This window comes from Anopheles moucheti, chromosome 3, assembly GCF_943734755.1.
Source record: "Anopheles moucheti chromosome 3, idAnoMoucSN_F20_07, whole genome shotgun sequence".
In the NCBI taxonomy this organism is placed as follows: domain Eukaryota; kingdom Metazoa; phylum Arthropoda; class Insecta; order Diptera; family Culicidae; genus Anopheles; species Anopheles moucheti.
In genome coordinates this window covers 49,174,255-49,200,153 of record NC_069141.1, presented here as the reverse complement: position 1 = coordinate 49,200,153, position 25,899 = coordinate 49,174,255, and the positions used below count along the sequence as shown (strand labels likewise).

The following is a 25,899-nucleotide window of genomic DNA, read 5'->3' as shown; positions in this document are numbered from 1 at the left end:
GTAGCTGGAAACGTGTGCAGCACCGAATGGACACTATTTTTGCGTTCGGGCAAAACATATTTCGGACAGCGAGTGCTGGTAGTGGTATCGCAAACGACTTCCTGGAGTGGTTGTTATTTTGGGTAAGGGCCAAATGTTAGACGATGGACGGATTTTTAGGTAACAGCGGTGGGTAGTTTTGTAAACTTCCTTCAAGCGTTTGGGTCTTTCAGTTGAGTAATAGCAGCTCGTTTTATTACTTGTGAAATATTAATATTTCACATTAGTTTTAATCAGCTCCAGTGCTTCCAGTACTTTAATGGTAAATTATTACACCATAGTTATGGTTAGTGTATCTAAACGAGTTTAATTTCTTTTTACTGATGAACTCAATCCAGCTATTTTGTTGACCTTGAAGGGTGGTATAAGAAAAAAATACGTGTGTTTTCAATATTAGGTCAACAAGTACGGTAAACGAATATGCAATTTTTAAAAAAAGTTTAATAACATTCGATTTTTTATGAACAATTCAGTGTTAGTGTGTGCCTTATAAGTAAAGATTAATAAGTTTTTCGCCCAGAACACGGCGAAGAAGTTCATCGTACAGTTTATCACAATGATTTATATCTACGGGAAGGATGTTAATAAATTTGTCGACGAAGCCAACAATGGTGAACTAATTATATGAACACAATGCTTTCATATAACACAATGAAGTTGAATCAAACCATAAACGGGATTGAAAGATTTGAGGTCCTCTAACAGATAGACTTTCAACCGGATCGATTATTTGATTTGGGCGTATGTTGAAAATATAAAGTTGGTTTGATAGAAGATTGTAAAATGATGTACAACATATTCTGCGAATTATAAAGTATCGTCTCGCCGAAATTTAAACTTTCAACCTTCAAACCTTTAACCTTCAAAAGATTTTGGTTTGCATCGTGTACAAAAACATAAGTAAAAATTAGTATACAATTACTCGTGTTGATAATTCAAGCCTTTTCTGTGATAATTTGGAAATATCTGATATTTAAAATGAAGATCTGAATACGAATATCACGGTTTAATTGATAACGAGTGCTTAAGATAAGCGACCCGATTTTGGCTATGGCACCAGTCAAGGCAAAAGTGTGATTTATATTCCATTTAAAAGGAAATATGCTTATTGTTAAAATTAACAACAAAATAATCGAAAAAAACATAAATTTTCACATTTCTTAATATATTTGCATCAGTTTTAAAGTATGTTGCCAAAATGACTCACGATTCTTAACGTATTGTTATGAACATGACAGTTGTGTATATCATGTTTTTACGCTTAAATTCATTGTTGCAGCATAAATAAATCACCAGGACGTAACCTAATTTGTTTCATACCACTACGCAGAGAAAAATCAAAATGTAGTCGAACGTAAACACTTTTTAGTATACCCATAATTGGAACAACCGTACTTCGAGGATTAAATTATTGCAGTATGTGCTCCATCGTTCATATGTTTTAGATATATTTTTTGGGTTGTTGTTTTTGTTGAAGTGTGCTGAGTGTTGTTTTGCTTGAAATGCTAAAACATCTGCAAAAACTGCAAACTATGAATCATGTTATCCTTTGAAAATTTCTGACGAAATGCTAGGAACAGCATTGCTACAAAGGAAACATTTTTATGCCATTATTTTATGCGCTTTTTAGAAATTCTGATCAACTATCACTAAAACAAAAAAATCAATTGTGTTCTACAGACTTCAGGTTTCTAACAACAAATAGAATCAACTACATTACCTGACATAGTATTTTACATGGTTTACATGGTTTTTGACTCATTGTAACCATAACTGGGTCTCTTTCTCTATTTGTTTTAATCAATTAAAATATTTTTTCATATCTTGTATTAAAAAAAATCAACAATACTTTTTATATAACTGCAGCAAAATTCTATGTCTGCAGGTTCTCTATTTACTGAAATAATAATTTATCAAAGTTAATCATCATACCCATGAACGAATGTGGAACTAGTCTCTTTGCAAAGCATTTAAAGGGTCTGTTGTGCATCTGGGCATCATTATGGAGATGTTAGATTAAAGAACTGGAAGCCATTGGAACATGTGTACTTGTCAAATCAAAAAGGTGAAATGTATGTAATAATCTTTAATGACACCAAGGTGCACGACGTGTACAGGTGTGCTCTAATTACGGCCCTCTCCCAGTGTGAAACGAAACGAATCACTACGTGTGACCAACTGACCGACGGGCGGACTGGTGATAAGACACTGAGCCAACCCCCTAACGATTTGTGCTACTGCCGGAACAATCCAACGAGCTGATAAATTGTGCACTCCACCTCATGAGGGAATCAAACGTGGCGTCTTAACACCGACTGAAGAGCTTTTCTAATGGCGGTTGGGTGGAAAAGAGAGTGTGCAGAAGAGAGTAGCATTCTGATTATCATGATTTCCGTCAGGTATCATTATGCGGCTGAGTAGCAGTGCTGGGACGGTAGTTCCAAGAATAGCTCACACAAGACATTTGATGTGGTCCACTGTCCTGCCGAAGTAGCACAGGACACAGGTGCTGTGCGAGGGATGCTGCTTTTTATGTTCGCTTGTATGCTGAACCTGTGAAGTAGATTGTTTTATGCGCACCGTGACGAGCAGTGCGTATTGCTCGCGAAAATCAGCTGAGTGTGTTGTTCCCGCGATGAACATTGCCACCGTAAGGTGCTGCCATCTAGCTCAAGTTCACAGTGAAGGCAACGAGTGAGCGCACGTCACTAGTACAGCTGTTACGGAACCGGTTTTAGGGCCACCTCGCGGATCTCAGGTGGCGGAGGTGGCATACGAAAGTAACACAAACACACTCGAGCACACTCATGCCGCCGTTACGGACCGGTCCAAAGCGCGCCCGCTACACAGCGACAGCAGCTGGTTACGCATCGCGCGCGCAAGGTACCGTCGGGCCTACACATTTGCATCGGCGCACACACAGGGAAGCGCTTACCACCACCGCCACACGTCAGTGTACGCGAGTATGTGCGCGTTCGGCCGTGTGTGCCGCTAATCTGACACGATGTCGATGTCAGCCCGATAGAGAACGTTCAGCGTCAACCTGTCTAACGAGAACGGTTCCCCCGGCCCGTTGCGACCGGCCCCGAACCGGCCCGTTGCCTTGTTTGACATTTGCTCAGCGATAAGTACGTCAGTAACGCCTGCCCGGTAATGCTATTTTTACGCGCTAGTACGATGACTCGCAGCCACACTGGAGACACAGACCGGTGGGTAGGAGAACGGACGGGTACGATTCCGGCAGAGATTAGCACCGTACCGGTGTGGCCAGCGTGCGCTCGATTTGTATTGACTTACTGACACTCGTAGCGTACCGTGGCGCGGGAAAACATGTCAAATTATGGACCGAATCGTAGTACTTCCGCACTGAAATCTCCTTTATTCGCACAGCTGGACGGCGTGGACGGCATCGGCTGGTCGATGTGTGTTATTGGATGCTATTGGCCAAACCTGCCAATCACCGGTGTCGGCCCACGAAGCGCGTCACCCGTCATCATCCTCCCGGGAAAGTGCAAGCGAAGGTAGAAAAGCGAACGGTTAATTGGCTTTAGTTCATGCATTTTCCCGGCTCGGCTGACGGAGGGATTGCCGACTGGAAGGAGTCGGGGTCATTATTGGGAAGGTGTTTGTGGGCGTTGTCGTTGGTCGTTTCGCTGCTCTCACGCAGCATTAGAAAACACAACGTGTGCGTATGTTTTCGCTCAAACCGGTCAGGGATTTGTAAATAGTGAGGGATGTAAAGTTTCCATATTGGGTATGTTTAAAATTCAAGCATGTCGGAGGGAACCTTTGATAAAGGAAGTAAAGAGAGGGAATTAAAATCCTATATAGAAGTTCCTAAACTGTTATTTGGGAATTGTTTGCCAGATGATTTTAAAAATATATTAACAAACATAATTTTGTTCCAAGTTAATACCGATTTTGTTAACTTATTTATTCATCCATATGTTCAAACATTATGGTCACGTCTTCATAGGGTGTTTAGCTCAGTTTTGTGTTTTTAATCCGAGTACAGTTTACTTGAGTAATTTTCAACTTGTGTATGTGTACGTGTTCTCCAGAAACCAACGCTTGCTTTTTCACTTACTTTTTTCACTGACTGATGTCATTCCACGGTTCTAAACGTCAGACGGTAGTGACGTCTGGATACTTTAAAAAAATCGTTATGCCCTTTGAGAAGGCATAACGAACATAGGGCTTTGTATATTTTTGAGGTTATTCTAAGAATTTAGAAACTTCCTGGAACAAAAGACAGTTTTCAGACAGATTGTCCTTTATATTACAAAATCATATTTCGAATTACTAATATAATCCCTTTCCGCAAATGACTCTTTATGTACTGAAAACTTTACCAAAAAAACAAACAACTCACATCTCAAGGACCATCCATATCGATGCGACATTATTAACGAATGACCAACCTATACAGATGGCACGCGTGCTTTACTATTCCTGCACGTCACGCACTCGTTGGCCTCTACTGAAATTACTTCCTTCACTTACTTTAAGTTCACTTACTTACTTCTTGATTATGTACAAAAATAATCCTGATAAGATTCATCTTTTACTTTTGTCGAGTGCAAAATAACATCATAACAGGTTAAGAATGTTATTCCATTTGCGGTCCTTCCTTTTTGATCGGAAATTAATTGAAAATAAGCAGAAAAATAAAACTTATTTTTGTTTTTTGAACTCTAAACAGGTAGCGTGCTGGAAGTATGAAGTGACAATCCGTGTGTAAACAAGCAACACTTAACCGGGTCACTGCTACTGCAGACCTAGATAAAGGCTCATTCACTATCGTGGACCACACTCTCAATCAACTGCGCGTCGAGGATGGTTGTTCGCTGTTACTCAAACAGACCCGAAAAACTCCTGCTTGTTGTGACTTTCTGTCACAGCTCAGCGACGCTACCGTTCTGATAGTCTGCCCCTATCGCTGCACCCCTCTCCTGTTGCCTTTGATTTTTCATAAGTTCTCGCTTTGGACGGGGCTCGTTTGCGTAATAGGGCACACCGCCTCAGTACGCCGTAAATCAGGGCGCGATGATGACGCTTTTTGTTTTACACCCCACCCCGGTGCATGAAACAACAAATGGCCGCTAAAATGGCTTGCAGCTGGTTGGAAGTACGTGACGTTGGTGCGATCCGGCTATCCAGCGAACGAACTCCCCGTCCCCGTGGACGTTGCTGATTTTTGACCCTACGCGTACGTGCTAATGGATTACGCCTCGGATTCGAAATCGCATCGAAAGTGCACCGCCCAGCTATAAAGCACCCCGAAACACCCAACAGGTGCGTTTAGTTATGAAACGTTTGAAAGGCTGCGTTACACGCGGGTAGTTCGTCGCATGGAAGAAATCATCCCGGTTCGTCGCCCGAAGATGGTGTGCTGCTGGGTCGTCGGAACGGTGACGCTACTGCTGCTGCTCGTTAGCAGTGAGTTAGAGTGCAGCGCAAAGAGCAACGTGATACTGCGGTCCTTCGACGAGATAGTGCTGGAATGTGCTGAGCTAATGTCGATCACACCGTTGAAACTGACCGCGCTGCGATCCGGTGTGCTGGTGAAGGATACCGAGACCAAGTGTTTGCTAAGGTGCGTTGGCGTAAGTGGACGGTTTTGGAATGATTATACGGGACTGCGGAAGGACATATTGGCTCGCTATTTTGTGGCCGATGCCGCCGACACACAGAACGCCAACCGGACGCAGATCTGTCTCAACGATCTACCGGCCCTGCCGTTGGATTCCTTGCGTTGCTGCAGTTTGGCACTGGAGTCGTTTCTGTGCTTCTTTTACAACTACGGAAATTTACGGCAGGATCGTATATTTGTGCCACTGGATCAGCTGCAGCTTCAGCACGTAATGGCCCGCTGCATGGATGTGCATCAAATCACGACGACGCATCTGATGAGTCTTGGCGAGGAAGAAATGGATGCGAACGATAACGTGCACTGTTTGGTACGTTGTATTGGCATCCAGACCGGCATCTACAGCGATCGTGACGGAGTGAACATGGATCGGGTCTACGCACAGTACGGTGAAGGTTATTGTGAGGCAGACTTTAAGACAAATGCTTATGAGTGTATCAGACGCCACAGTGTTCGTAACTATGGCGACCCTTGCAAAAGGGCATATCATTTATTGTACAAATGTTTCGAAAATGTACGCAATGTAATTACGGAGTATGAGGTTCGCGATTCCGGGGAGGTTTAACCCTAGAATCGGGGAGAGTGAGCACACTGATACCAGTACAAACAAAACAGCTCATCGTCGATAAAGCCCACTTCATAATCGTCGTAGTATAGTTATTTATAATAGTGTCATAATTGTTAGCGGTAATTAACGCAGGATTGAATATACTTTTGAAAACAGATATATTGTTTACGACTTGTTGTATTTATTTATGTGCCTATAAATTAATGTAAAAACCTAACCATAAGTGGCAGATATCTGTTGGAGGATTTATTAAAAAATGATACAGGGTATCCCGCAATCCTTTGACAGTTTCCCATCAATTTTTGTATTCGTCCCGATATTTTTTGACTGCGTCCCATCATTTGTGTATTCGTTCCGTAGTTTTTTGACTGCGTCCCATCAATTTTTGAATTCGTTCTGAGGTTTATTGATTGGGGCGGTCCGGTGATGTATAGGTATCGGCGCCGGTCTTCACACGACAGGACCAGTCCAAAATCCCATCCAGATCAATTTTCTGTACACAGGACAGACTATCCGGCTACAGATAAATAGAGACAAGGAAAGCCAGAAATGATATGCCTAGGCCTCTTGAGGATGTTGCGTCGATACACAAGAAAGAGAGATGTTGAAGGTGAATCAAGCATTGGTGATGAGCTTGACGGTAAAATCACTGCGGATTGTTAGCGCGCTAACCAAGCAGCACATCCGCAGCGGTCGATTTTGTCTAACCTTTTTTCGCCTCAAAGATGACATATGGAGGCCAACGGATTTCCATGAATGCATTTAAACCTGTGACCTTCTCTTCCTCATCTGTGGTTCAATACAATTTGCAGGACACTGTGGTTAAGCGAAAGACAATTTTTTAAAAGTAGCATTCAAAACTATTTGGGAAACCGTCAAAAAACCTCGAGACGATTTCAAAAATATATGGGCAACCATAAAAAAATCTCGAGATGAATTCGAAACTGGGTGGGGCGCAGTCAATAAATTGTGGAACGGATTCAAAAATACCTGGGAAGCAATCAAAAAACCTTGGGAAACTGTCAAAAAATTGTGGGATATCCTGTTTATATTTTTCACTCACAAAATATCAACTACAATGTTTCGAAACTGCTACGTTGTGCATACAATTGTAAAAATCAAATCAACCTTCCAATATCAACAAATACAGCACTCTTCATTTATTCACTCCAACTAATCAGCACCAGCCAAACCCTTTACGTGCTTTCTGGATGGAAGCACAGCTCCGGCAACGGCAACGAGTTTCCATCGCAATTGGTCATTTAGCTTCCGTGACTTTGTTTATCAGATCGCAAGTATTTATTTTTCGTGAGTTTAAATCAAGTATGCAAATACGGCAACGGGCATCGATCGTTGGTCTCCGCCCCTGGTGTTCTAGTGCAAAATCGCGAAAGGTCGCTATAAAGCACTCGCCGCAGTTCGTAGCCGATCGAATCAATAAGAAGAAGGAGCAGGAAAAAAAATAACAACGAACCTCTCGGTGTCAGTCTATTTGCTTGGAGCATAATTGATTGAGAACGTCCGACCGACCGAGAAGCTGCCTTTCGTGTACTTACCTTATTTGAAATTGGTTTCGATTGATGTTCGCCCATCCCCTGCGTGGTTCAAACAACCACCCCGAAGCCAGCGGAATGGGAAGGCGCAGTGAGAGTGAGGGGGGCGTCCCAGTATCTCTGGCGGGACCTGAAGCGACATTTAAGCGAACCGACGGCAATCGATAGTGACAATCGACTTCCATTCTGACACCGGAGCTGCAACTTGGAACAGGCTTGGGCCCCGGTTCGCCCACGGTTGCGCTCGCACCATGAACCACCGAGGGCTCCCACAGCGCACTGACTGCACAAAACCACGCACACACACATACGCACACGTGGAGATACATTCACCAATGCCCGCGAGGCGAAGAAGATTGGCAGCCCTTACCGGCAGCACCTCAAACAGGCGTACTACTAGAGTGATGGAACAAATATACACCTCCCTCGGATCGCTCACGTTGTGTGAGTCGGAGCTTGGTTGCTGCCTTAGCGCTAGCCCTTGATCCCTTGATCCAACGCCCCGGGGCGGTGGAGTGCTGTGATACGGCGCGGATCGGAGAACGTACTGGAGGGGGGCAACATCAAGAACCAATCAATCTTTTAATAGTTCGATCACGATTTTTCGTCCAGCAAACAATCCGATTCGGATTCGGTATCGAACCGCAAAGGTTGGGGACTTGAACAAACGGGTGGAAGTTGTTCGGGCGGGAAACTCTAGTTTCGTTTTGTTTCATTATTATTCATTGTTGTACACGGCGATGGCTGTTGCTGCCGCCTGCCCGTGTGGAAGTTTCCTTTTTTTGTCATTTTTGTTCCGTTTTGTATGCTGTTCTTATTCGTTTCACTTATCTCATTCAGCGCATCACGTTTTCGTTAGAAGTTAGTCAGGAAAAATCACTCAACTTCATGCCCGCATGCAACTATGGCCTGGTGATAGTGCACATCTTCGATCTGGCTGTGTCTTGTATGGGAATCAAACACCCGAAAACACAAACACAAGTTCCACAATGAAACTAACACCCATCTCCTCCCAGTGCCAACCTCGGTAGCACACGCGGTAGCATTAAGGCGTGAAATAAAAACACAACCAAAAATCCGAAACGTACAATCAATAAGTTTGACTGATTGTTCGACACGTGGCGGGTGCGATGAGATGATGGTTGTGCTGATTCACCATAGACATAATAGCGGTACGGTAGAAATCTTAAGCCAGTGTCAAACGGTTATGGAGAAAGTTTTCTTTTGCAGTGTCGAAATATAAATTCATAGCATTTGGTTGGGGTGACAACTTCAAATAGAGTCGTCGGTATTGGTACGCATCTTTGAGTCCAAATGTATACAACTCCAAGGTATAAAATTCTAATAAGTTTCAACTACCATCAAATGAAAAAGAATGTACTGTGTGTTAGAAATTTCCATTGGTAGAGTGCTAAGTCACACGGCGTACAGACAATGATGTGTATTATCCGTGGTGGATGCGTTATCACTTGTAGGCTTACAATTTTCAACTGTTTATTTTATCGTTCATTCAGTTCATCTTACATGCAGTTCATTCGTGTCATTTCTATAGTGTTCCTTATCTGTCATGATGCGTCCGTTTATGCTGCTAGCTAGTAGTGTTGTCAAAAGTGTAAACAAACACAACACATAAATTCTTGCAATCTTTCTTAATCATAAAGTACAAATTCAAACACTGTGTTAGAATAATATTCAACAGTTTTTCTTTGTTCTTGAATATTTTTAAAACAAGCATGTAGTGAGTCGAGGAGGAAATACACTTTTCGGATCACACTAAAACGCCAAACAATCCAAGGTCTGTGTAGGATAGAGGTCGAGTAATAGCCAAGATAAAGGTTCGCCATTTTGGATTTCATTTGACATTTCGTCGCCCGTGTAAGATTCCTTACGTCTAGCCTACTTGTTTACTATATCCCGATTAATCAACACAACTACACACAAAACATTTGAATGGAAAAGGGCGTCCAAACGTCAAATCACGTGTAACGAACTTTTGGCTACTTGTCAAATTGCTCTATATTACTCGACCTCTATCCTACACAGACCTTGCAAACATTCAGAATACATCTATTCCAGCTGACAGTTCTAACTCAACTGACTCGTTTATTTTGTCTTCATATCTTTTCTCCTATTCCGCTGGAGCATATATTCGTTTCTCTTTTCTTTATAACTCCCTCTCCTCTTCTCCCTATACCTCATAATCCCAACAAAGCATTCTTAATTATAAAAGCCCAAATTCCACTAAACCTTATCTGTATCTCACAGGAACAGTCGTGCAGAATTGCTGCTGTATGAGGGTAGAAAATCAAAAAATTCCCTTCATTAAAGTGCGCCGTGCACAACATTGGTGCTTGATTTTTAATTAAGCTTCAAGTTGGACAAAATGAAACATTTTGTCAGCTCCTTCACCTATCGTTCCAAGCGATGATGCTTGCTAAAACTTTACAATCTCTTACAATTATTAACAGTCAAACTTGTGCTGGTGGCTGCTGCACTGGTGCAGCAACCGATTAAGCTGATGTTGTTCTAGCGTACACAATCTTGTGCCCAATAGCATCGTCGGGCGATGATTATGATGATCAGACGTTCCAGCGTGAGTAGCATCCATAGCAGTATGAAGCCTCCAAACCACGGGGCAACTAACTTTGGTGTTTGGATAGTTTCCTTATCTTCGGACCACTTAACCAACAACTGGACTAACCTCCCAGTTACCAACAAGTGGCTTCTGACTGGTCGTGGCGCTCTGTCGAATTCATTGCACGGCCCTGTTTCTTGCCCCTGCTTAATATGTAAATGTAGCGTCCTTTGAAAGTGATCCCCACACACGCGCCCATGTGAGCAAGTATGCGTATGTGGACCGCAAACTCTGATACGGGAGAGTTTCGGGGGTTGAAAACTGCGTCTAACTGGATGATGGCTAGACTTGGCAAAGTTCTCATTACCGAGTGAAACTATGCAAATAAGCTTGCGAGAACCCTTGCTCTTACCCTAGTCGTATGGATTGATATTTCTTACCACAGACACCGCATGAAGCTGGAAAGCCCGTACTTCAGTTCGTGTTCCAGCAGTAGGACTACTGTTGATACAATTTTTGGCTGAGTTCCTTGCGAACACCAACGTCCTGCAGTTTACACAATAAGTCTTTATTTTAGAAATATCCCAACAATTTTTTTCTGTTGTTGAACAACATTTAGATTGTGTCAAAGTTTTCCCCACCATATCATGCTGTTAATGAAAAGTTTCTCAAATACAAGTGCACATCACCACCTACGGGTGTGTGTGCGGTAGGGATGGCAACCAATCCGACGGGCTCTCGACTATATTGGACAGCTTAATGCCTCCATATGCACTGGTAGATATTTCCGTTCCGTACAGTACGGTTTGGTCGTGTTTGGTGAAACTTTTCAGCAGTGACAAATACAACTGCTGACACTAAACACGAGACATTTCGTAAAGTTACCCGGATGGCTTTCGGTGTGCAAGTGTTGCAAACCGGGGAACAAGATCTGGTCGTTCGGTTGGAAAGAAAGCCAGTACGCCGATAGTACGGAAAATGGAATACTCACCAAATAAAACGACTAAATTACGACGGGTGCAGGCGAACGAACGGAACGGACAGCCATGAAAAATCCCTTCCCGGCAAAGGGAAACGCGCGTGGAATTCGTAGAAAAGCTGGGAAGCGCTAGTAGAAAAGCGCACCCCGAGCAAAACGGACGGACGGATGGACGGACAAACGCACGGAAGCAGCTTAACAAATTGTATTATTTATGGCGCGACGGTGAGTTATGGAAAAAGTTTTCCTATTTTGGAAAATGTTTAATTTTCGTCAACTTCATTACGCGCGCACACGTCCACCGCACTAACGGCGCACAAGGGTAGGGTGAAGAATTTTATGCCATTTTTCCGTCCCGGTACAGCGAACCAGGACAATGTGCAATAAAAGGATGCATGCGGGGTGATTTCGCTTAAGATGAAAACATAATATTTAACAGCTTAGCGTTAGACGTTTGATCGCGTGGATGTCAGAACGAGCGGTAAGGCGCTTTGTGTATGAGAAGCTTAGTGGAGCATTGCATATGCATACGGTCCTGTGGTGCAGGAAGAATACGTTGTGTAAGGTGCTCAGCAGCATAATTACCTAGCCGAGTCAACACCCAAGCAAGCGAGTGCAGTGCATGTATTGAAACAAAGTTTTCCAAACCGTACCAACCATGTATAATAAAAGATCTTTTGCAAGAACGGTGCGGTTGTGTCGAGTGTTTGTGTGTGTGTGACGGCCAAAGAAAGCTAGTTGTACACTTGAAATCAAGCGGAAAAAAAACTACACTTTCAAACTACTCCAAGCTACTCGACTAGGGTAGCAAGTAGATTATCTAGCAACGACCGAGTGAAGAGCCTTTTTCCCTTTCATAAACTTCCATCTTCCGGGGCTTTATTTAAGTAATTTATTTTTGCCTGTAAATCCTATTACAAAACAAATGTCCCACTTCATCCGGATCGGGCAGAAAGTTATGCGCCCTGCTATCGTCAATCGCGAATCGTCACGTTGCGAAAGCGACGTGCTCAGCAAGGACACCATCAACCGCCCAGGGTGGACGCATAATTTCCCCATCGCCGATGGCTCGAGCCGGGTGGAGCCGTGTTGCGGGATCGGGCGAGAGAAATTGTTCTCGGGCAAGATTGTTTCTGCCATTGATACAGGAAATGGTGATTGTTGAGGGCGTGATTGCACGAACTGAAGGACCAAATATCAACCACAGAAAGAAAACTTGGGAATAAAAAAAGAAGCTAACAAACCATGGCAGTTACCGACGGAGCGACAATCTGATCGAAGCAGCTAAAGTTGTCGTCGAAAAGGTAAGCTAGGTGTTTCTGCTTCCGATTCATCCTCAGGACTCTCCAGCAGTCCTCAAACTCGACCGTGCTCGCAATGGGAACACATTTTGGGCAAAACTTTCCAGTTAATCTTCATCCTTGCTTTCCCCGCCCCAAGGGGATGTGTCAACCATTTCTTTCCCTTGAGCCCCTAGTCGGTAGTTTTTGGTTTTTGTAAACGTTTGTGAAATATCGTTTCGATGGAAGCTCTCGATGTTTTGCGGACTGGCTGGTTACAGAGGGGAATTTTGGAGGAAACAAAAAAAAAGGCACACAGTTGTATAAAGGCCGAATAAATTCGTTACACTCGAAACGAACCTCCCACCCCTCCCAAACACTGCTTCCCGGAATTCTCCCGAGCAAATAAAGAAAGCTGCCGGAATTACTACCAGCGGGGCATTTACAAACTTTGCTCATCACTGATAATTGTTCTCGTTCGCGCACTTCCGGGCAAAAGTAGACGGAAATTTATCATCACAACTTACTACGACATTTTGTGGTGTAGTGGTGTTTTTTTGTGTAGAAAGCTACCACTTTACAGTCAAATAACTTCTGCCTTTCGATAATTGTGAAGTATGAAGGGAAGGTTTCTTTCAATTTTTTTTCGTCAAATCAAATCTTTCGGACGAGTCCTTTTGGACTGGGTCATGCTGGCTTCACGGGGTTTTACTCAAAAAGAACATCTTGAGCTTCAACTAACGTGGTACAGAACGCGGCCAATAACATTGTGCAGTGATTATATTAGTTGTATAGTACAATATTTTACAAGTTATTTAGATGATCAACCCACACGACTACACTGTACTAACCTGTACTATTATGATTTTTCACGATCTAAAGACTTTATCAAAATTAAATAGAGTCAGTCCCCAAGATGCATTCTTTTTGATAGCTGCAGTATTCCGGAGAGTTTTGTGCACTTAGAATTCATGCGATTCACTTATGAAGTTGATAAACTGGACTTCTTTATTTGGTTCTAATATATCTTGCGTTTCCGACAAATTTTTGTTAGAAAGGTGTCATTGACAAATATTTAAAAAAAAACATATTTATTGCACCGAATAAGAAGGCATTGCACACTTTTTATGCTTGAATTTAGCATTACAAGTTTAAAATTGTAAAATGTAAAAAACTTCATACTTGTACAGCTAATTCGGGTATATATGGTGCCTGTAATTTGAGGAATATTTTCATGAAAAAGCTGCATTTAGATATAGGTTTTCCGCGATGAAACATAGCTTTAGAAGCAGTTCTTAATCGAAGTTTAACTTGGTTTCTTACTTTGAAATGGAATATTCAAGATACACAGGTAGGGCCCTGTGTTGATATTTATAAGGTATCGTGCGAAAATATGTGTATTTGGCTGCTTAATTTTCAGAAATTCCAGGAATGTGAATCCTTGCGTTTAGTTCCTAAAGCTAGCCTCGCGCACTATTTGAATTTTCAAATACATTTTAACAAAAACTTAAGTTCTACTTCTTGAGATGGAATAATGATCGCAGCTTTGTAATATAAAGGATCAAGACAACGGGGAGAGTTTCACTTCTATCACGAATATGCTGTTGATAGGATCAGTATGATCATAGCTACTCTGGATTAGATTAGCAAGCGTAGTCTAATAGAGAGATTATTTGTCACCAGTAAATATCGACGATACTTCTAAAAGCTATGATGATGATTGCCAAAATTTTGAATTTACTTACGACAGAGATTCGTAAAATAACTACTAACCACTAAATGATAAGCATTCAAGGGCTCCTAGTCGTATACATTGACAAGGAAATATGGAAAACTTCACATTGAATGTCTCGATATCACACATCCAAGTACAGCAACACAATCCAAGGAACAAACAACCTTCAACCATTTGGCCACCTTCCTTCCGGTGCTCCATCACCGAAACAGTCCTCCAACCGGCCATGGATCGGGTAGAAGAATTTCCGCTTTCCATCGCTTTTAACACGCCAGGGGAAATGAAACACTTGTGATATTTCCTGATAGTTTCGACCGATATTTTTCGTGTACCCACCTGCCCCGTCGATCCTTACCGATTGTCTCTAATCAACACGAATCATCCCGTCGCTGCTGGAACCAATCCGTCCCGCTTGAGGAAGTAACTCCGAACGTGTCTTTCGCCGGGACTCGGTGGGACTCGCTGTCTACCTATCTGGCACCGTGTTAGAGTTACGCAAACGATGGTAAAGAAAATTTTGCTCTTCCCGTTGCTCCCGCTTTCAGCTTTTCACCGAGAACCTGCTTCTTCCGGGATCCCGTTCGTACCTGCTCCTCGCACATATCCGGTGCGGACATTTTCTTTAGCGGCGATGTTACCTTCCCGCTTTTGGCTGCTTATTTATCGTTTTTACGATGGAAAAGTTAAACAAGAAACTCCCAAGCACTTTCCACTGCCGTACACGCCCAGCAAACGCCCAGCACACCAAGGTTCATTCCCTTTTTTCCGACCCGGGACGGACTTTCCATCAAATTCCGAAACGCGAAATTCGTCGCCACCGTGGTCGTCGTTCCGGTGTTTGGATGCCCTGTGACTGTTCCTGCTGTTGTTGTTGTTGTTGTTTTTCGCTTGCTTACTTATTTTTCCTGCTTTCCCGTTGTGAAAATGGTGCCCAACGGTACAACAAGTCAAACGTTGTTAGCCGAAATGAACTTCTTCCACCGTGTGAAGCCGGCAGGATAATAGATGTGGATTAAATTGCGTGATCTTTGGCGTCCGGCTAGCGCTTTTGGGGTCGCATTTTCTTTGCTTTGCTTTTCTTTTTTTTCTAACTCAGTTTCAGTTTTCTTTCTATCCGCACCGTATTCGGGCAGTGTCGTGTGTCGAGCAGGGGGGGGAGACGGTACCCTCAAAGTGCAAGCCGCACATGGAGCAAGGAGCTTGGGATCTGGAGGCACAACATGGTGATGGCGGTACGTCAACATTTACCGAAAGATGATTGACGAAATGAAGCAAGTAGTAGCTGCGGATGCGGCAAGGAAAGAAAGTTTATTTCTTTCCCTCCCACCCACAGTGACGCCATCCATCTCTTCTGGACTGAAGAACGGTACCGAAAAAGCGGAAATGTTTTGGATTGAGGGTGAATCCCTGGAGTTTGAGGAATTGTATTTCTTATTCGCTCTTCTTTTTTTTCTTATTCCGTGCCAACGAACGGACGCAGAAGTGGCAAACGTTTTACCACTTAACGGAGGCCTTTTTGACCATTTGCCCGGCCAAGCGATGAAAATCGGTTTGTGCCTCACTTGGGGCTCGTCCACCTCGGGAGAGTCAATCTAATTTATTTGCATATTTGCTAGTACCCGACCGAGGGCCTTCTGGCTGAGTCCTGTTTGGAAGATACACACTTAAGCGGTGTAGCGTATCTCAAGCGCCTGGGATCATCGCCTGCCAGAAGTGCAATTGGTTGCTTTTGTTTGGAGCACCAAGGTAATGTTATCCATTCGAATTCCGGACAGAAAATAGTCGTACGGAAGCGAAAAGGAAATTTTTCAATGAATTTGCTCTCGGAATAGGGTAAGTGTGTACCAATAGTGGGGCAATTAGTTAGCATGCAAACTATATAACTATATTAGCGGTGTTTCGAAGGATCAACATTTTGATGGTTCAACAAAATAAGTTAGAAAATTCGTTTCACTTTTCAAAAACCTACGATATCCACCATTGAACATGGCAAATTTAACAATTTTTTTTTCTTTAAAGTTCTTTTGTACTTTTTTGTACTTTTGTAGATAATGGTGGTTTGGTTCCTTGAGTGGTGGTATCGTATACCAATAGTGGCGTCATTTTTTGTTCGTCACTTTATTCATAACTCACAGGTAATGATATTAATTCTGCATTTTCCGTAGGACCAGTGTTCACATTTATCCTAAATTTAAAAGGTCATTTTGTCCCACAAATGACAAGATATTGTATAATGCTTCAACCCGTAAATCGGATCCCGAACCGAAATTATGGTCCAAATCAATACAAAGTTATGAAATCTCACTCAAATACTGCTTATTTTTAAAAATCATTTATATCTTAGCATATTGCCAGCAGAAGCATAGCATCCTTAGCAGAATACTTCACATGATTTAAACGATTTTCTCGCCTTTTATAGCCTTAAGAAAAAGATGATTTTCCTTATGAAATCCTAATATATTCTGCATAATATTACAGGTGATGTGAAAAAATTGAACACATAACCCATTTTAACACAGGATTAGGCCAATTGTTGTTTAAACGATTCGTAGGAGACCAGGCAGCATTTCGTAATACTAGTTTGAATTTCACTGAGCTTAGATTAGGTATTTTGTTCCATAACCACCACTATTGGTGTTCTTTCACTATTTGTTTGTTTTTGCATGATGTAGATTCTCATCAAACACAAGATCATTACTTTGATCCAGTTCAAACCGATGACTGAACTTATGAACGAAATTCCCATGCAAGTAGTACTTACCGTTTGCTTTTAACTCTCGCAACGTGTGAAGCTCATGCAGTTGTAGTTTTCATTTAAAGCAGTGGTTTTGTGAAGAATTCGATCCATATATGAAAAAAAGGAAAAGGAAAATTTTAGGACAAATTAGATTATCATCAAATAACCATAAAGCAAAAGAAGAGAAGGAAAAGAAATCAGTTAGTATTCACATCTAGAGAGGATCACATCTGTAACAGATTGAAGTTAAGATATTAGTGAAATTAAAAGCAAATTCAGAAATCAACGGAAGGAGTTTGGATTATTATAAAAAAAGGATTTATTAAAAAAAACACACATCGTAGGGTAATACACGCCAACAAGCTTATTGATGACTCCTTAGCTAAGATGACGTAATATTAAAATGTCTCTAGTGTTATATTATATACATCGATAAGCCAAAACGAGCAGAGTGACAGAAAGCGTTGAATGAATTTGCTTGCTATAAGCACACGACGAAATACTGGAAGTATTGCCTCTATGCTAACGCAAACATACGTATGCTCTCTGAAAAAAAAGCTATCGAAATAAAACATTTTTCAGATGCTTTGTAAGGCATGCAAAAGTAACCTGTACGCCAACCAGATGCCCTGAGTCAGCCAAATGGAGTTGCATTTTAAGCTGAATCCAACCGCTCCCGGTCCCGACATTTCGTGCCGGTGGCTCGTTGCTCGAAGAAAGAATAGGTGCGTTGTAAGTTTGCATATTTGCTTGCTGTCCGATCGTTTTTCAATTTTTCGCTACAATATTTGAGCACGCCCGCGCTGCTCAATGCAATCGACGGCCGCAAAGCGTCAATGGTGAATTTGCACTGGATGTGAGTTGAGATCGATGGAAGGCAGCCCGAATGGTCTGCCTTTGCAATCGACCATGTATCAAGCCGAAAGGTTCAAAATGTTTTATTTTTCCAACCTTCTCTCTCTCTTTTTGTGGCCACAATCGGTAGGGAAGGTGGATCGAAAAAAAAAAATGAAGGGGCAACGTAGCCGAACCGGACCAGGATGTAATCGTTTTAGTTTTTCCCAGCGCGCAGGGGAAAACTATACGATTGCCAACACTATAACACACAATGCAATAGCGTGATGGCCATGTGAACGGCATAAAAGGGGTTTTCCACCATGCAAGAGCCGTACCGAATGGTACGATAAATGGTCATCGTTTATCACTGGCACTATTGCTTCGGATTCTTCGGCTGCTACTGCCAGTAAAGTGTGGCCAGGTTTGCGTCGGCGAATTGTGCTACCGTGGCACAATTCGAACACCCTTCCAGCTCCGTTTCATTTCCGGCCGGAATAGATGTGTTCGATTGTCCATTTTACGTTCTCGGAAACTGCTTTCCATTGGTTTTTTTTTTCGTCCACTTTTTGCGATTTCGGTTTGGTAAGCTGACGAGGGAACACGAATCCATCTCGTCGTTGAAAATAGAATATTGAACGAAGAGAAGCGAGACTGGGGCAGACCAGGACCTAGAATAAATAGCTACACGCTACATTAAACAAATCGGTTCGATTGATTTCAAACTAATCATTCCCTTTCGCAGTTGGAAGCAACCAGTTCGCCGGCAACTCGATTTGGGTCATTTTTCCTCTGCACGTCATCGCTGTGTGAATGAGGGCTTAGTGCTAGATACACAACAACAAAGAGACAAAACAATCAAAGTGCACCAGTGCTAACTAATGGTAACAGAGTACGAAACCTCTGGCACTGATGTTGGCTTTTAGCTGCAGAAATAATTCAATTGCTACAGGATTGTGAATTTTAAGCGGAATAAAGACAAACATGTGCCTCGAAAAGAACCGCCGAGCTTCTCAAACAATTGTCGCACGGAAGTGTTGCTCGAGCCACTGGCAAATGGCCTAAATTTCCCGAATGTCGCATAATATTTACCGACCGTGTTTGGAAGCTCAATCGGGCAAATGGTTCGATGGTGTGGAGCCATGTCGTGCGCCGATTGAAGCCGGGCGCCATGTATCAACCGTATCAGGCGTGTGGACTTCATTACAGTGAAACGCACCGCGCGTTGTAACATAAACAATCTCCGCCCCCGGGTCACCCGGAAAAGCCGTTCGTTTCGTGGGTGCTTTGCTTCGGTAAATTTAACTTGACAAATGGAGGAGATGATTTCGAGAACGGGGTTAGGCTAATATTTACCTTCACTGCACCGTCGGACAGTAGCTTGGCTTGGCTGGGTGGGAAGGAGGAAGGTGGGAAGGACGCGGAACACCCGGTAGCGCAGGGCTGCTGCGACACTATCCGGTGGCAAAAATAATTAATCAGTAAGCGTTAACGAACGAACGAACGGGCAAACTGTGGCTGTGCGTCACGATGGTTCCGCAGCCATAGATCCGCCCCGCTTGCGGTTACCGTTTACGCCTAGGCCGTGGCTGAAATTGATCGACTTTGTCCGTGGTTGGCGGGCCGCGAAACAAATGCATTGCCTTAAAATGTGGGCCTGTAAAATGGGCACTTTCGCACTGGTTGCCCGGGCATGGGGCATGGGGAATATGAAGCGGCAGACGGGTAAAACTACGCGTCAAATCACAAATAATCGACCCAGCACGCCGTCAGCAAGCGAAGTGACAAATGTTTGTTTCCCGCAACGCCCGGTAGCAAAACCCTCGGCTTGTGATGGGCCGCTTGGTCGGGCTGATGTTGAGCCCTTGAGGCTATGCTTAGGCGAGTAAGTAAAAACATTAGTGGGCCGTGTCTCGGAGTTTGAGCTACTTAACCCACCGCGGTAGATTAATTCAAATACATCGGTTGGGATGAAGCTATTCATGAAGTAAATGGCTGCGAAGGTTGCTTTGATGATTAAATCAATATTAGATCGAAACACACGAACAACAATAGTATTGCAGAAAGGTTTAGAATAATTAGTTTAATGTTCATCAAAAATATATTGATTTAGTAATAAATGACATCGAAAATGACACTGGTTAAGCAAGAATTAATTAATTAAAATATTCCACACGGTTTTGCGTATTAAGTTTGTATTAATAAAGGCTCAAATAAAGTACGTTAAATCTTCAATATTTTCAACTTCTAAAGGCAAACAAATATATCACTGATTCTTTCTTTGTTCTCTTACTTGCAGTTTTTCAAAACATACCACTTTATGCTAAATTCTCATTCTCGTGAAAGGTTTTTAATGATTTTCTTTTTTTTTATTTGCAACAAAATACCATCCTTACCCAAGCTGACAAATTTAAATAAGTTACGATTTATTTTTTAACTTTTTAATTTACGATTAAATAGTAACAGGCCATCGTCACAAGATATTTTTAATAAAATTCAAAGAAAGGAAAAAAATTTGGATAATTTTGATTTTTATTCTTCAGATGTCTTGAATATTCCGAATGGTGGAATTAAAATAATGTTTTACGCCCACGTATAGGTACCTTTTGACAAGTTTTATGACAATTTAATTTAAATTTTGTATTTCTGGGAAATCATGCGTAAACGTTATTAGTTTTATGTAAGATTTTATTAAATTGTCATAGTTTAGTAATTCAAGCTTTTTACAAATATTATATCATATTTTTGGAAAGTAAATCTACATAGTAATATAAGTGTAGTAATCCAGAAATGGAAAACATGACCTAGTAAGTCATTACGACAAGAAGAAGAAGAAGAAGAAGAAGAAGAGTAAGAAGAAGAAGACCTGAAATGCTGTGCTTATAAAAAATAGGAGAAAGAAATGTCTCTCATCTCTATAGCTACAAATGTTTTGATGAAACCTTATATTACATGAAATAGTGATTTGTGATGATTATACGATTAGTTGTAGATTGATCGATGCGGTCTGGCCGTTTCGACTAAAATTGAAATAGAACTGTCATTTAAAACAAGTAGTACAGCTCTTGTTGATGAAGTTTAGCTACTTGTTGTTTTGCTTTTCAATAAATACCTTGTATAAAAACCAACAACTCGTCAAAGATGTCAGCAAATTTAAATGTAAAAGTATTTATGATTTAAACGTTTAATTTCTCCCTTTATCAGTGTCAACGTAATACAGCAAAAGTCTTTCGGTCTAATCATAACAAATCGTCACCCGTAACATTATCTTTCAATTATCTCTTGGCGTTCAATTAAAATCCAGCTTCATTCGTTGCTAATAAATCGGCTAAACTGTACCAACGTTTATTACAATTCAAGTGCACACAATGCGCTACCCTTACGCCCTACAAACCTGACCCTAACACGGACCCTGTACACCCTTTGGCCGAGTTGGCTCATTTCCGAATGGCTTTTTCGCACTACGCCCGGGTCAGTTGGCGGTGCTATCTCCTGGATCTCATTAATGACCGTTTAGTAATCACGCCGAATCAATTAACGTCAGCAGTAAAAGTGAGAACACGAGGCTTACCAGCATTTGCAACTGCACCGCTCAGCTCACAAATGCATAAAAAAGTGAGCCCTCTACTGTCCGCCCACTTTACAGTCCCCAATCCCCCGTCCCACCCGCAGGCACACCAACCCAACGAAACAATTGTTCGTTTCCGGTAGCGGGGCAGAAGGAGTAACGGGGCGGGCGCGACCGCTATCGGGGCCGTATCTCTAATCGTGGGCCACTCATTATTCTTTGTGGACCCCGTTAGCACCCGTTAGCGGCTGGCAGCTGCATTCGCAAACGACCCACCGAATGCACGCGCCGTAAGTGCATGAATGGAAGTGTCGATTTATCGCTCTTATTATCTGCTTAGTTGCTGACTGCCGCATATCGGCCGCATGCTTTGGGCCCTTCCGCCGATCGGCCGTCCCTGTGGGTGCATCTTGCCGCGAATGCAGTTCGATTGTATCGCTGCGAACGAGCGAGTATCGCTGCGGGAAATCGAACCACCCGTGCCCGAACCCACTGGCCCGAGTTTGCTATCGATCTAATCTGAAATCTGACCAGTTATCAGGTTTGTTTATTGGTCTGCCTTTTTTCCAGTGCTTCTTCCGCGACCGAAGCGTCTCGCTTTGCTGCCGCAGTTTTTCCAGTCCCCGATGGAAAGCAGGAGGACATGGACATACATATTTGCACAGGAACGATAAATTGCCCACCGCACTTTCCCTCCCTGTGGGGTGCGATAGCAGAAAAAAAGCCCGGCCAGGGTGAAGGGTCTATGCTACTGGGCGTGCGCCCGCACTAGTGAGTGGCCGTGTCATTATATGCATCTCGCACACTCACATACACGAATGTGCAAACATTATCGTTCGTTTTCGATCTCCATTGAGTTGCCTTATTTGCACGGTTTGAATTTGTAATAATCTTCCTTATCAGGCATCTTTGGAGTGGCAAACGGTTCGCACCGGACTGGAAAAAGGGCCACATTTTATTTGGATTATTTTGTGTCAAACAACACATTAGCTGGATCATGTTCAAGGCAATGCGGCTGGTAACATGTATGCGGGGGGAGGGACATTTCTAAACAAGCTTTAACATTGTTTCAAAGCTGCTTTTTTGTATCTTCAACTGGTTCACGATAATGACGATCCTCGCTATCGACTCACCTCACCCAAAACCGGCCGCAGTGATTTCAATACTTTTCAGCGAAAAAACCAAACGTTCTCGTCGATGAAAGATTTCAATCGCGGCTACTGCACCAACCAAACCCGCAGAACAACAGCAAACAGCAGGCGAAGAAAATCATCGCCCCATCGTCCCTTTCGCCCCGGTGGCAATTCGAGATCTGCAAATGTACACGTAATCGCCGTGTATACGCCGTGTACATCCATAATCCGATCCAATTAGACAACTTAAGGTCAGCCGGTTGTTCGCCATTCGCGCGAGTCGATCGGGCGGTAATCGTTGGCGGTGATGACGGTGATCGAAGGTACGGGTTAGTATGTTTGCTGTTGCACTGCAGGTATTATCTCGTGCGGCTGCGGTTGGGGTTCGGTACGCGATTTCTCCCTCGTCCGGGGGCCGGTGGGGTGACGGGGTTGGGTGTGGACAAGCGATCGATGGTTCCCTTCCCTGTTGCAAGCACTGGAACCGCGCGGTCTCCTGCATTTTAATCGAGTAAAACTTAGTCACAGCGACACTGATGCTTTGGTTGCGTATTGAAATTTCGATTCATTAAGGTGTGAAACCAAATGAATGAGGAAATGTCAAGAAATAAAAAACCGAAATAATTAATTTTTCACATTGTAGAAATCTCTTTGAATTAAGTTAGAATAGTTTAAAACGTTTTGCATTTCTTTTGATGTTTTATTTCTTGGAAGCTGTAGATTACCATATTTTTCCGTGTACAACAACACATTTTGTATCAAATTTGGGCGAGAGTTTTTTATTTTTTGTTATAGAAGGATATTTTTGTACATGAGAAAATACGATACATATTTTTATTGATGGCATCAGAGGCGGTTCTTCCTATAAGCTGATTGATCGGCCGCGGGAGGTCTAGACCTTAAGGGGGCTCCGAATTGTAGCTGCAAGACGTGTTTCAATCGTGAAACAATTTATTTCGATTTTGTTTTTCAAAAAGCAATTTTTTGTTGCACATACCCACCAAGATATATTGAAAATTTTGTTTGACCTTTTAATGAAAAATAAGTGATGCTGGTTTATACAATAAATTTGTTAAGTAATGTACATCGATGCCTCAAAGATAAATAACCAGCAGTATAGTTTTGATATCAAGGGATATGTTATAATTTGTATTTCTGAAGAAATAATGATTTTTTTATCAAAAACTTACCTTATCAAATATATAATTCTTTTCATACTTCAAAGCTAAAGAGCAATTAATATACTTGTATATACAAAAACATGTGTAATATTATTAATCGTTCTAATTATATAAACCTGACTATAATGTTAGTTAAAATAAGTATGGCTATGTCCATGTTTGGGGTGGTCCGATGATATTTTTAGCAGAGGCTAAAAATCGGTTTTCACATGAAAGGAAAAGCAGCAAAAATGTAAAACGAAAATCAGAAAAAGCAGGGTTATAGGCCACGCTTAGTTGTTGTGCCAGTGAAGAAGAAAGAAGAATGCCTCTTTTTTAATGTGGTAGAAACACGATCAATGTTTACAATTAGAATAATTCAGACATATTGGAGATATTTAACTACATTAGGCTAACTATTGTACCATAATTTGAAGATTCAAATTTGCATAGAAAATTAAATAATGCTTCATGAAACTGATATGGCTTAATAATTTATTTTCAAGTGTTTCTAATATAAGATTGTATATATTGCTGGAAACAGTTAGGCGCTCCATTAGGTATCACCACTTGGGGCCTCGAAAATTGTAAATCTGCCTCTGGATGGCATAACCGTTTAGTATCAGCTTTTATTTCTATACGTCACCTATTGTCACCTACTGTTTGGAAAAGGACATGTCTATAAGCTAATGTGCGAATTGTACTTTAGCAATAGGTTCTATTTAATTCAAGCAATACGGCCAGGTCGTTCTTCATGAATAACTATAAAATTTCTTAATTTCAAATTATCGCATTATGTCTAGAGTAAAAAAGAGTTTAGTTTTGTTGATATAAAATTTTTTTGAGTATAAAGTACTTAGCGTGATAACGACCCACAAATCGGTACGATTTTTTCAACGTTATTGCAAAAAAAAAAAAGATTGTTTTAATACTAACCTAACAAAATTTTAACAGTTATTATATTATCCAGTTTTTAAAATTAAATCATCGCTTATAAAAATAAATTATTTTTTAAATTATTTTCAAAATTTGTAGTATTTTTTTCATTTCGACCTCCTTAATCTGAAGTAGGCCATGTTCGAACTAAAAGGGGGTCGTTATACACTTTAAAATATGATACCTAATATTTATAACGTACTTCAGCATTCACATTGGTTGAGTGACACTTATTTTTCGGAATCGATACACTGACGTCGTATCTCGAGTTTGCTACTGTTGCTATTGCTGTAGGCTATGTTCAATTCCTGTTCTTTCTTTGTGATGCTTAAGTCCATTTCCAGCTCCGATAAAGTTAAAAATAGTCTGCATTTGTTTTACAACATTACATGGTACTAACGATTAGTTATCGCTACACATCATCTCCCTTTCATTTGTTTGTTTGTCCCAGCAATCATTTGTTTAGAACTATATTCCCATAAGTGAGAAACAAAAGTGCATTTTATTTCGTAAAGCTCTTGTATTTGTTTGTATATTTCCATGCATATTTCCATGTCGTGTTGCCATTTACCATATGGAGAAAAAGGTGTTCAAACGATCAGACATTTAGCTAGCAAAATGTTTACCTTTTTTTGCATTTCCTTAGGGCATTTGCACACTCGTGGAGCTTACGTTACCATAGTACCATTATAGCAGCCAGTCGCAAACGAGAAACAGTCACAACGGCCGTGCCGTAACGAATGTACCCCGGCACCGAGTATGGCTGGAAAATTAATCATATTAAATTGTAAATTATGATTTATGTGATTTGATATATCTAATTTATACCACTGTAGCGCCCCTCCGCACGAAGACAGCGGCCACGGCGTGCAGCAAAAAGGGTTTGGTTCTCGCGAGAGGAGTTCCTCTCGTTTCGGTAGGAAGTGTAACGAATCTTGCATTGCCTCCGGGAGGGTGTGTACGCGATCGAAATTGACGTTCAACCCCCCGTATTCGGTGGATTCGACGTGGATCGTGCCAGATCGTGTGTGTACGTGTGTATGCACCAAATGTGGTGCCGTATTGCACACGCATTGAACCTCGCTGCGGTGGTCATGTCTCACGGCGATCAGCTGATTGTCGACCAGCCGAACCGTCGCCGACTGGTCGCAT

General features: G+C 41.9%; 1 protein-coding gene across 1 annotated transcript; it reads left to right on the top strand.

Annotated features, from left to right (window-relative positions):
• The first annotated feature begins 5,423 nt into the window (after nt 1-5,423).
• On the top strand, nt 5,424-6,254 carry LOC128302786 (general odorant-binding protein 45-like). Its single transcript, XM_053039637.1, has one exon. It carries the CDS (start codon nt 5,424-5,426, stop codon nt 6,252-6,254), a length of 831 nt encoding a protein of 276 aa, XP_052895597.1.
• Nucleotides 6,255-25,899: the final 19,645 nt, after the last annotated feature.